The 13,063-nt window shown below is 50.9% G+C and overlaps 1 protein-coding gene across 14 annotated transcripts in view; it reads left to right on the top strand.

The window, feature by feature from the left end:
• The first annotated feature begins 243 nt into the window (after positions 1-243).
• Armc9 (armadillo repeat containing 9) overlaps positions 244-13,063 on the top strand; it is a 92,009-nt gene continuing 79,189 nt past the window's right edge. For 13 of the 14 annotated variants that reach the window (XR_001236179.1, XM_013519884.1, XM_005395397.2 and 10 more), the window contains exons 1-5: positions 244-347; positions 3,068-3,239; positions 5,350-5,475; positions 9,852-10,022; positions 10,483-10,638. Coding sequence is in view for 13 of the 14 variants with exons in the window: in XM_013519884.1 (XP_013375338.1) it covers positions 3,189-3,239; positions 5,350-5,475; positions 9,852-10,022; positions 10,483-10,638 (504 nt within the window). In the remaining variant the exon portion in view is untranslated. The other variant, XM_013519880.1, reaches the window with a different exon arrangement.

Here is a 13,063-nt window from a genome sequence, read left to right as displayed (position 1 = left end):
GTAATCTCACGGCCTGTTTTGTTTTCTCTGTGAGACAACGAGCCCCTGTGCTTGAACCTGCTCCAGGTCATCCCGGGGACCGTTTGTGAAAACGAACGAATGAATGAGCGAAGGAGTGACGAGTCGTGCAGAGGGCAGGCACCGAGGCGCCGAGAGGTGAACCCCAGTTTGGTTTCCAGCTGTGAAGCCTCACTTCCGCCGCCTGCAAGTTTCGGGCGGCCGCCTTTCCTCCCAGGCTGCTCCGCGCCGGCCGCGCCTTGCGATTGGCTGAGCCGCCCCGGCGGCGGCGGTTGCCCGGGTGACGGAGCGCGGACTGGGTGAGCGCTGTGTTGGCCGCGGAGCAGCAGGTAAGCGGTGCCCCAGCGCGCAGGGCCCTCCATCGCCGCCGCCGGCCCCGCAGTCCGGTTCGGGAGGGGCAGTGGCGGGGCGGAGGGCGGAGGGCCGAGATTCCCTGACCCCTTGTCTCGAGGAAACCCCCGTGTGCATGCTCCCGCCTCTCGCCCGCGGTCCAGGGCTCTTACCCGCAAGGGCCTGAGCTGGCCGCCCGCGCATCCCAAGGGCCAGCCCCCTGCTTCCCGAAAGTTTGGCTTCCGGCTGTGAAGGTCCCTGACCTCTGCTGCAGGGGGCCAAAATTGGAGGGGCCTCCCCGCCTCGGTCCGGCGGGGTAGTGGCGGTGCGAGCAGAGGGCCTGGGGCTTTTCGATCGCCCCTTCATTTTATCAACCAGCTTGCCCCCCAGACACCCAGACCGGGTTTAGCTTCACAGAATGAAGCAAAAACACGGGGCTTGCTGTGCGAATTCGTCACCCGCCCAAATCCCGTCGTCTTTACTTTATCCAGCCAGCTTCCAGGCCCTAAATCTTTCAGGAATTTTGACGCTGCGGCGCAACTGAAGTCTTCCCTAGCGTCCGCAGGAGTTAGAGCCCTCAAATTCGAGTTCTCAAATTCGAATATGTGCAGAAGTCACCCAGGGAGCTTGCTTAAAAGGCAGATTTCTGGACGTTTGGACACCTGCCCGGGTGCTCAGGAGCAACAGGCTGGAGCAGGGGTTTTCCCTTGCACAAACTTCCCAGCAGGTTCTGACTCAGATGGTCTAAATTTGAGGGAATACGGTGCAGTGCTTAGAATCAGCGTGGATTTAAATTCTTACTTTGTCACTTAGGAGCGGTGGCTGCAGCTCAATTGCTTCATCTGTAAAAGGAGAATGTAAATGACATTCACCTCAGGGGTGTACTAGGGACAGTAATGTGAAGCGTTTTGCGTGGTGTCTGGCGTACAATAAACCCTCTGTAAACTATAGCTGTTAGGATAAAAGGCTTAGGAGAGGGGCTGGGGATTTAGCTCAGCGGCAAAGCGCCTGCCTGGCAAGCGCAAGGTCCTGAGTTCGGTTCCCGGTACCGGAGAAAAACCAAAAAAAAAAAAAAAAAGAAAAGAAAAGGCTTAGGAGAAAGTTCTGTAACTGCTAAAAGTGGCAGAACACTACAACACCCCGTAATGGTGTGCGGTGGCTCACATTCACTTCATGGGTCACTAGTCATGGATAACTGCTCTAAAGAAAGGACATTTTTTTAAGCACAGGGATTGGCCAGGTGAGGAAGGGGGAGAAAAAAGGTTTCCAGGCAAAGGAATTGTATGTGCAAAGGCCCTGAGGCCAGGAGGAGCCTAACTTCTCAAAAACAACAAAGTATTCTTATTTCAGGCCTTCCAAAATGCCATCCCCTTGTTCCGGCTTCATTTATTTGTCCAGGGTCTTACTAAATACTCTGCTAGGTGCTGTGGTTACAAAAATTAAATACAACTCTCAGCCTTTAGGGAAAATTTAAATACCGCTCTCAGCTTTTGAAACCTGGTTATAATTATAGGGTAGGATACAGAGATGCCCCCATGGAGAAAGAATCGCCTTGATGAGGACAAGGAGAGGGAGGGCGTTTCAAGGGAGCTTCCGGAAGCAGGTCAAGCTGGGACCAAGTGAGAATTGCTGAGTCAAGTTTGCCCAGGAGGCAGGCGCCCATTAAATCGCGGCTTGGAATGGGGAGGAAGTGCGTTTCAGGGGAGCAGCCTGGTTCGCATGTGCAGGGGCTGAGGCGGTGAGAGGTACCAGGAGGCCGGCGGGGTCCAGAGAAAGGCCGGCGGGCTGAGTGCTTCAGACAGTGGCCGACTTTCTTCTCACAGCTTAGAGGAGAGAGTCGTTCTGGCTCACGGAGTCAGGGCTTCATCAGGGTCAGTTGGCTCCGTGCTGTGGGGAGACAGAGGGACAGAGGCAGACTGGCGTCCCAATGTCCCCTCGGGGCTCCCCCCAGCGACCGTGCTTCCTGCCGTCTCCCAAAGTTTCCACCTGTACCTGGTGACCAAGGCTTAGGGGTGCAGGCTTTGGGTGGCCTTTAGGACCCAAACCATAATCCTTAGTAAATGTGATCTTCCTGACCTGGCTGAAAACATAAAGTCATGGACTCACTCGTTCTCTTGTTTTTATTTTTTGAGACAGACTCTCGCTATGCAGTTCAAGCTGGCCTTGAACTCACTGTGTGGCCCAGGCTGGCCTTGAACTCACCACGATCCTCCTGCCTCAGCCGCCTGAGTCTGGGATTGCAGGCGTGTGCCACCTCGCCGGGCCAGACTCACGCGTAGAACTGCAGGGGCTCTGATGAGTCCTGTGTGTTATCCTCCAGATGAAACTGGCTCTGAGTCCGGGCGACTTGCCAGTGGTGGCACCAGTAGTTCGGAGCCCAGACCCATTGGCCCTCAGGAGGTGGCCACGGGCCCGGCTTTCGGCTCTGCCCGCCTGTGTCCCGTGGCACTGTGCGAAACACGTGAACCTGGTGGCTTAACGCAGAAAGCCCAGACGCCTGTCCTGGGTCTCGCTGGGCTGGGGTCCAGGTGTTGCGGGCTCCTTCCCGACACTCGGGCAGGGTCACCCCGGCCTTGGCTGCCTCTGCAGGCTCCTCGCCTCCTCTCCTGACTCCCTCCACCCCGGAGCCCGTGGCAGGGACGTCCTTCTCGCGTCTGCTGTGATGCAGCCCCCCGCCTCCTGCTCCTCCCCTGGGTAACCCTGGCTGCCTGTCACACAGGTCCCCAGGAGCCATCACTGGAGTTCCCGCTCCCTGCCCCGTTGGATACCTCGGGGTGACGAGGACGCCGGGTCTCATCTGCTCGCCTCGCGGGGACTCGCTGTGGACTCCTGGCAGCGCCATGGGCGACGTCCTGGCTCACGAGTCAGAGCTGTTGGGACTCGTGAAAGAGGTGGGTGCGGGCGGCCCAGAGCCCCTGGGCTTCAGAGATGCCGCCGCTTCGGTGCCTTGTGATATCTCGTTACCGCTCCGCTCACCTCTTCATCTTCCGTTCTGTAATTTTCCACCTGTTATTTTCTCTAAATAGCGCAGCGCATGTTCCAAACAGAGGTGACCACCGCGTGCTGCGCCTGAAGCTCACCGGTGACGCCGCCTGTACTTGAATGACTTTCTGTGACCTGTTCTGTGTCACAGGCTTTATTTCTAAGTCCACTTCAGATGACAGATTCCCAGGGGTGTGCAATACTAAGTCAAAAGCCATTCAGGCCTCCTGCTAGGCATCCGACCTGTTCAGACTGCAGCACGTAGCACTTTATTTTCTGTTAGTGACAGTCAAGCCACTCATAGAGTCCTTCTAGAAGTCCTTCTATATGTTTTTTATTTTGGACAGAGTCTCGCTAAGTTGTCCTGGTGGGACTCGAGCTTGTGATCCTCCTGCCTCAGCCTCCTTCAGTGCTGGAATTATGCTGTTCCTTTTTAAAGGCTCGCTGAGGTGTAACTGACAAAAATACACATATTTAAGGCATAGAGCGTATGCTTTGATACACCTCGTGAAATGATCACCACCATCAAGCTAATTAATACACCTGTGGCCTTGTATATACACTTCCCTATTGCTCTTTTGGTGGTAAGAACCAAAATCTGCTCTCTTAGCACACTTTCAGTACACGGGTCAGCGCCGTCAGCTGCAGTCCCCGTGTTGAATATTAAGCCTGCAGGCTGTGCTCATCTCACTTGAGTGGAACTTTGTACCTTAGGCCAACATCTCCCCATTTTCCCGACCCCTGGCAACCACCATTCTACTCTACTTTTGTGAGTTCGACTGCATTTTATATGAGTGAGATTATGCAAGTCCCTGTACTCGGGAGGCAGAGGCAGGAGGATCGCTGCAAGTCTGAGGCCAGGCTGTACCACATAGCGAGACCCTGTCTGTAAAACAAAACAAACAGACAAACAAAAGCGAGATCATGCAGTGTTTGCCTTTCTGCGTGTGGCGTTTTTCACCTAGCGTCCGTCCTCTAGGTCCATCTGTGTCTCCACAGGGCACAGTTTCCTGAGGTTGGTGAATGCTCCATTGTGTGTATGTACCGCATTATTATTATTACCGCTACTACCACTGCTGCTGCTTGCAGTACTGGGGATTGAACCCACAGCCTCACACTGAGCTCCATCTCAGCCTTTTGAAAATTGTTTTTTATTTTGAGACAGAGTCTTGCTAAGTTGCCCAGCCTGGCTTGAACTTGTGATCCTCCTGCCTCAGCCTCCCAGAGTGCTTGGATGACAGCTGTGCTCCTAGCTAGCTGCACCCAGCTACACGCTTTTCTTTCATCTCTCAGCGTGGCTTTTGCAAGTGAGGCTGTGCTGTGCGTAGGAGTACAGGTGTCTGTCTGAAATACTGATTTTCAGTCCTTTCCATAGGTACCCGGCAGTGGGATTGCTGGATCAGGCGCTAGTTCCATTTTTAATTTTTTGAGCCCCTCCCACCACGTACCATTTTCCATACTGGCCATTTGCACCCCCACCCACAGCGTACAAGGAGTCTCTTCTCTCCTTCCTGCCAACGGTTGTTACCTCTCCTCTTTTATTATTTATTTACTTATTTTTGGTAGCGGGAGTTGAACTCACAGTGTTGTGCTTGCCAGGCGAGCACTGTGCTGCTGAGCTATATCCCTGGCCCCCTCTGCTCATTTAGATAATAGGCGTTACCAGGTGAGAGGTGATATTCCACTGTGGTTTTGATTTGCAGTTCTCTGAAAATTGGTGATTTTGAGCACTTTATTTATTCTGTATTTATTATTTGCTTATTTAGTTAGTTATTTTTTGACACAGGGTCTTGTTATATAGTCCAGGTTTACTTTCAACTCACTGTGTAGCCTAGACTGGCCTTGAATTTGAGGCAACCCTCCTGCCTCAGCCTCCTGTGTGTTGGGTCCAGTGTTGAGCCCTTTGATGTACCACTGACCTTGTGTGTGTCTTCTTTGTAGAAATGTCTGTTCAGGGCCTTTGCACGCTTATTAATTAGACCGTTTGTTTTGTGCTGTTGTTTATGTTCTGTTTTGCAGTATTTAGATTTTGCTGAATTTGAGGACACTTTGAAAACATTTTCAAAAGAATGCAAAATAAAAGGAAAACCATTCAGTAAAGCAGCAGGTGGCTCCTTAAGGGACTCCAGGTCGTCGGCCGTCCAGGTAAGGTCTCTCCCGCTTTCATCCCTGGGGATGACCAAGGTGCCCCAGCTGGAATACACGCTGCTGTGGAGAAGCACAAAGTTGCACTACTTGGGTCACTTTAGACCCCGCAGTGTCCCTGGGTGAATGGGGATGGCCTCTGCATAGTGTGTGTCACACGGAGCGCTGGCTTCAGGCTGCTTCACGCCCATCTCCTCAGTCCCTGCCGCCCAGGGCCGGGCATGGGCACCAGGAAGAGCAGGCCTGCACCCCGGCCCAGTCCCTTTTGCACTGAGCTACCAGACACAGGGTCCTGGTGGATGTCGCAGCAGCCTGCCCGGCCACCGCGCCCAGCCAACAGGGTAAATGGTGCTAATACCACCGAGCTGCGTAATTCAAAATAGTGTAGGTGGGAAATTAGTGCAGGTGGTGCACACCTGGAATCCTACCTGCTGGGAGGCTGAGGCAGGAGGATTGCAACTTCAAGCCCAGCCTATGAAACTTAGTGACTTAATGAGATACTGTCTTCAAATTTTTTTAATAAAAGGGGGCTGGTTAGGGATGTAGTGCTAGGGAAAAAAAAAGACTATTTACATTGTTGGGAAACAGAGCTCTAGAACTTACTCATCCTGCACATCTGAAAACTCCACATCTGTCAGCTCTCCTCTCTCCCTCCCCTTGGTCTTTGCCGTCAGACATTTTGCTTTCCATTTTGCTTTCTGGTGCCGGGCATTGAGCCCAAGGCCTCGCACACCACCCAGCGAGGAAAGTGCTCTTCCACTCAGCTGTAGCACAATGCCGTCGTCGTCGTTGTTGTTCTGTTGTTTTGAGACAAGAACTCATTGTTTTGTCCTGACTGGACTCGAACTTTGATCCTCCTGCCTCAGCCTTCTTAGTAGTTAGGATTACAGGCATGGCCACGGTGCCGGGCTCTCTGTAAATTGGACTGCTGGGACTTTGTGACCGGCTTATTATTCTCAGCATAATGTCCTCAGGATTCTGCAGTGAGGTAGTAAGTAATGAGATGTAGGAACTTTTTTTTTCCCCCAGTACTAGGGATCGAACTCGTGACCTTGCGCTTGCCGGGCAGGCGCTGTGCCGCTGAGCTAAATCCCCAGCCCCACGTAGGAACTTTTCAAGCTTGGAGAAGTTCGTCTGGTGTGCAGACCATATCTTATTTACCCACCTTCCCCGGTGGGCATTTGGCTGTTGCAAATAATGCTGTTATACAGGCATGATTGAAAAATACGGTGAATGCTTAAATCTTAAAGAGTAACTTATCACAGTAAAAGACACAACGCCAAGAGTGATGGGATAAGTGCATTTGTAGTAAGGGCGAGGATTTTGAGGGCAGTGTGTGTTTTACTATAATAATATTATATTATTATATTATTTAAAATTAAAATTATATTATTTTAAAATCATCTTCACTGATCAAATGTTTGTGGCAATTTCTGTCAAATAAAAACACGACAGTGCGTCCTCATCACCCTGTATACCAGGGCTGGCGGCATGTGACTTCTGGCTCTTCCCAGCATCAACCAGCAGGAAAGGGAACCGTTTGGAATTAATTCCAGACATCAAGGCAGCCACAGCAGCACAAGTAAAGACACTCACGAAAGAAGACACGAAAGAGGACTCCCAGAGCTGCTTCAGAGAGTGGCGAGAACAATGGGATAAGTGTGTTTGAAGCCAGGGGATACTAATGGCAATGTGTCTTTTACTGTAGAAAACACAACAAAAGGGGCTGGGGATGTAGCTCAGCAGCACTGCGCCTGCCTGGCAAGTGCAAGGTCGTGAGTTCGATTCCTGGTACGGGAAGAAAAGCAGAAACAAAAGCAAACAAATAAAAAATTAAACACAACAAAATAAACCTCAGAACCCCAGTTCACCTATTTTTTGATCATACCTTGTGGGTGTCCAAATATCTCTTCAAGATCTTTTCAGTTTTCACAGATATATACCCAGAAGTGGGCATCCTGTAGTTCCATTTGGGACAGGAAGTTTGTTTTGAGACAGGATCTCGTTATGTAGTCCAGGCTGGCCTTGAACTCATGGTGATCCTCCTGCTTCAGCCTCCCGAGTGCAGGGATTACAAACATGCAGCACCATGCCCAGCAGTTAGTTGTGTTTTTAACTTGTTGAAGAATTGCCAAGCTCTTTTACACAGTGGTTGTACCATTTACATCCCCACCAGCAGTGCATGAGGGCTCCCGTCTTGTCCACATCTTCACCACTCCTGTAATTTTCTGTTTTGTTTTGGATAGTAATATCCCAAAGGGTTTGAAGTGTGGTGTGTGGTACCCTGTCATTCTGATTTGGATTTCTCGCATGTTTGGGGGTCCACTTTTCTTTAATGACAGACCCTGACACTTTCTGCCCCTCCATTCAAGAAGTGTGCCACCATGATAGATTTCCCAGACAAAGCAGTGTTTCAGCCAGGCACGGTGGCACACACCTGTAATCCTAGCACTCAGTAGGCTGAAGCAGGATTGCTTTAAGTTTGAGGCCCGCCTGGGCTACATAGTGAGTTTAAAGTTAGCTTGAATTACATAGTGAGACCCTGTATGCACCTGTACTCCCCACCCCACAAAAAGACAGTGTTTCAGCAGGACACGCTCAGTGTCAGTGGCCTCTAATGCACGGTGTTGCCAGGCAGAGGCTGAAGGGTGTGTTCACGGTCACCAGTGGTGGTGCCCACACTGTCTGGTGTTGGTGATGCTGGCTTTGACCACGGTGTGCAGAGGATTGTTACGCTGTGATCAGGTAGTCACAGCAGTCTGCTTTACGTGAGGGATGATTTAATCTTTTTTTTTTTTTTTTGTCTTTTTGAGACAAGGTCTCATTACGCGGTTCAAGCTGGCCTTGAGCTCACTTTGTAGCCCAGGCTGGCCTCGAACTCACAACAATCCTCCTGCCTCAGCCTCCCAAGTGCTGGGATTACAGGCATGCACCACCACCCCCGGCTGAGGGATGATTTAAAATGCAGGGACCCTTTAGTATGAATGATGAGCCAGTACAGACGATGGATGTGATTCTAATGACACGGCAGCGACTTTTGGTCCCTGGGATACAAACACAGAACTCGCGCAAACTGTCAATGGGCCGTCGGAGGCGTGGCCTCTGCCGAGCCATGCTAGGAAGACAGTGTGACTCTAAGCCTTGAAATACTGCGGGGCGTGTGCTCAGTGCCGCTCAGGAGATCAGGAAGCACCTGGGCCGCCCCTCTCCGGGCAAGGGCCCCAGCAGCTCCCAGGGTGGGGTGGGGTGGGGTGGGGAGCTTTTGTAAGACAGGCGAGACGTGCCTTCCTGTGGTATCTTCAGCGGGAGCTTGCTTGTGCTCCAGACATTTCCATTTTATGATGTTCACAGCTTGATGATACACAGAACGAGTAGCCGAGCAAGTAACAGGCCCGCACGGAGGTTACATGGGGGTCATTTTTAAATATGTAGAAAACAGTGGGCAAATACTGGCGGTGCTGGGTGGGGTCTGTGACGCTCGGGCAGCAGAGCAGAGTCCGGGTCTGGCCCTCGGCCTTCGCTGCAGACAGGAAGACAGCGCAGCCCTAACACAGGACTCTTGCGCTTCTGGCTTCTGTCCGTGTCACAGCTGCGCGGTGGCCTCTGTGAGGCGGCCGCGTCACCAGCCCCTGCTGTCCGCAGGGCTCTAAGAAGCTGGCCTGTTCCCGTCACTGTGTGCTGTGGCCCGCTGGTCCCGAGGTGACTCGGTTGTCCATGGGCTGTGCTGTGTGGCCTCTTCCGAGGGCTCGGGTCTGGTCCCGGGAAGGGCTGGGAACCCGGCTGTGGATCTGGGACGCTGATCCCTCGTGATCATTCACTGGTCATTCTAAACCTGCCTCTTAGCGTGGATTTGGTGGCTTGAACAGGTGTCTGTGTGTTTCTACACATTTAATTTGTTTAGAGAATTATTTTAAATTTCAGTTTTGGTTTCTTCCTCTAGTCTACTGGTTTTTCAAGGAAAAGTTCTTTTCCATGCATTTGCCTGTTTTCCTACATGCAAATGTCATTTTTCTTGTTATTGATTTGTAAGTCTATTTTATCTTTAGTCAGAAACGATCCTCAATAATATTTTCTTTTTTACTTTTTTGGGCTGTTTTATGGTCCTCATGGAATCTACCCTGGATTATGCTCTGTGTGGTGATGATAAAAATGTATAGCCGGCAGGTGTTGGGTGGAATATTCTGTGGATGCCCTTTAAGCCCATCTGTTCTCATTTTCAGTTTAATTCCGCTGCTTCCTTGTTGATTTTCTCCCAGGTCCCCGTGTCCTTAGCTCTGCAGCGGGGCACGTGGGTGCTGCAGGCCTAGTGGGCTGGGGTGCGGGGTGCGGGGAGAAGCAGCCACCTTCCCAGTGGGGTTGTGTCGTGTCTCCTGTAGAAGGAGCTCCTGGCTGCCTTCGATGGCGGGGACCAGAAGGTGTTCTTCCGCCTGTGGGAGGAGCACATCCCTCGTGCCATCCGGGATGGGGATGCTGGGGCGCAGAAGCTGGAGTTCTACCTGCACATCCACTTCGCCGTCTACCTGCTCAAGTACCGTGCCGGCCCGCAGGTAAGTCAGCTGGGCCCCAGGCTGGGGTCACCTTGAGCAGGTTGTCAGGAAGCACTGTGTCCTGAGAAGCGATTTCCCACCCCATGCCTGGCATCGTGCCTGGCATCATGCCTGGCAGTCTTTCTCTCTCTCTTCTTTTTTTGAGATGGAATCTCACCATATAGCCCAGGCTGGCCTCAGACTCATAGCAGTCCTCCTGCCTCAGCCTCCTCTGAGTGCAGGGATTACAAGTGCACACCACCACACCCATCTTATTTTCTAATTTATATGGAGTCTCAGGACACAGGAGAGTGGATATGTGTTGTCCCTGGGATGTTTTATTAGGGGTGACTTTGAGGTGGTGTCAGAATGGCTGGCAGCAGTGTGCCCACCAGGTTGCCCGGGCACGATGCCAGTGACAGGGCTGGGCCCCAGGGACCCCATCTGGAGCCGGAGCCCTCAGACAAGCATCTTCTTCCAGGACAAGCGGGAGCTGGATGAGAGGATTTCCTATTTCAGATCCTTCCTGGAGACCAGAGGAGCGGCACTGAGCCAGACCACAGAGTTCCTGCCCTTCTACGCCCTTCCCTTCGTGCCCAACCCCCTGGCGCACCCCTCCTTCAAGGAGCTCTTCCAGGTAGGTGGCAGCTCTGACCAGGCAACTGTGGGTCCACTTGTGGGATCTCAGTGATACATAAAACCCTAAAATTGCTGGGCATAGTGGCACATGCCCATAATCCCAGCACTCAGGAGGCTGAGGCAGGAGGATCTGTCTCAGTTCGAGGCCAGCCTACACTACATAGCAAGACTCTGCCTCAAGAAAACAAAACAAAAAAACCCTCTAAAATCTATTCTCATTGTTATTGGTTTGGTTTGATTTGGTGTGGTTTTTTGGTTTTGAGACAGCACCTAACTATGTAGCCCAGGCTGGCCTGGAACTTATGGTGATCTTCCTGCCTCAGCCTCCTGAGCAGTGGAATTATCCATGTGTGCCACCCTGCCCAGCCTCATTATTATTTTTACTATAGCCATAATTTATTTTATTTTTTTTTATAGCCCTAATTTATTTAGTCCATTTCCTATTGGGTGGTTTATTAGTGTTGGGTTTACTTTTTGGTCATCCTATACTGTGATGTGTTTTCTGGTTCATGTAAACCTGAAAGAATCACAGCACTCAGAAGGCTGAAGCAGGAGAATTGCCATGAGTTTGAGGCCAGCCTGAACTGCATAGTGAGACCCTGTCGCAAAAAAGAAACCCAAAAAGCAACCTGCAATAGACACAGAATATTCACACAGTAACACTATCTGTAATAGAGAAGTTGGAAGCAACCCAGTTATACGTCACTGAGAGCATGCATAAATAAATGTCACTGTTAAGGTACACCTATGAGAATGAATAAACTAAGCCACATATAGGCGAACTGTAACCAGATGCAAGAGGCACCGTGCTGTGGGAGCCCCTTCCTACACCCACCCGATAAACACAAGGAGCTTTTCCGAACACGCATACCCAAGTCAGCATAGCTTTACAAGATGGGCTCGGTGCAGGTCCCTGTAACCCCAGCAGTCTGGGAGGCAGAGATGTGATCTCAAGTTCAAGGCCAGCCTGGGCAATTTAGTTAGACTCTGCCTCAAAATAAAACATAGATGGCAAGCGCAAGGTTGTGAGTTTGATTCCTGGTACCAGAAAAAAAAAATTGAAAAAATTAAAAAAATAAAACATAGAAAGGGCTGGGGGTGCAGCTCAGGGGTCAGGCGTCTGCCTAACGTCGGGGAGGCCCTGAGTTAACCCCCAGAGCTGCAACAGAACTAAACAAACACCATCCACTGTTACAGAAAGCAAGTGTTCTCACCTGCTGGACTGGCAATTTAAACGCTGTTTTAAGACGTGATCCAGTAAGATGAGCTTCCGGGGCTGTTCAGTTCTGTGAAGTTTACCCCTTGGGTTGACTAGAGTAACCAGCACACAGGAGCAGGATGGTTTCTGCTGTAATTGCCCCAAAGAACTGCTCGTGTTGCCCATTTATCACCAGTGCCTGCAGCCTAAGCCCTGGCCACCTTGCTTCCCTTTTGTTTGAAAAGAGTGCTCAAGCTGGACACGGTGACACACTCCTGTCGTGCCAGCACCCTGGGAGGCAGAGGTGAGAAGACTGAAAGTTTGATTCCAGCCCAGGCAGTTTAGTGACTTAGCAACAACTTGACTCAAAACAACAACAACCAAATAAAAAGGGGCTGGAAATGTAAATCAACGTGAAGACCTTGGGCTCACTTCCTAATACCGAAAGGACATTCAGGTTGTTTGCTTTAACAAACTCTTCTTGCACCATAGTTTTTTGTTTGTTTGTTTGTTTGTTTGTTTGTTCTGAGACAGGGTCTCACTATGTAGTCCAGGCTGGCCTTGAACTCACTATGGAGTCCAGGCTGGCTTCAATTTTATGGTACTCCTCAGCCTCCCAAGTGCTAGGGTTACAGCTGTGTGCCACCACGCCCAGCACCATAAAATACTCTTTTGGTCACACTAAAGCCTCTTAACCCAGACTGACATAAATCGCGTCCTCCATCCCTAGGTGGCTGTGTCCTTCCTCGGCCTTGGGGATCCGCCTTTCCCCTGGGCTAGGTAGAGAGTTCTGGTTTTGCCCAGGACTTACGGGGCTTCGTGCATGTGCTGTTCTGTGTCTTTCAACAACCCTGGAAAATTGTGTGTGTCTCCTCTGTTACCCTTCCCATCCTCCATCACCTCCGCTGGGCATCTGATCACAGGTGTATCAGACTTCTCATTACACCTCCATATTTACTTTTTCATTTTTTAAAAATTGTGCTCAAATACACTTAACAGAATGTGTCGTGCTGACCGTCTGAGGTGTCTGTCTCAGTAGCGCATTGTGTGTCCATGCTGTGGAACCTCTTCATCTTTTAACAGCTCATATTTTCTGTCTCTTGATCTTTCTGAGTGATTTGTTTACCTCTGTCTTACAGTTCATAGATTCACACACCCGCTGTGTCCAGTCTGCTCTCTAACAATACCATTAAATTTGTAATTTCAGTTAATCTTTTTTTCTCTC

Source organism: Chinchilla lanigera, unplaced genomic scaffold (genome assembly GCF_000276665.1).
Source record: "Chinchilla lanigera isolate Chin_1 unplaced genomic scaffold, ChiLan1.0 scaffold00052, whole genome shotgun sequence".
In the NCBI taxonomy this organism is placed as follows: Eukaryota; Metazoa; Chordata; class Mammalia; order Rodentia; family Chinchillidae; genus Chinchilla; species Chinchilla lanigera.
This window is presented reverse-complemented; position numbering and strand designations above follow the sequence as displayed.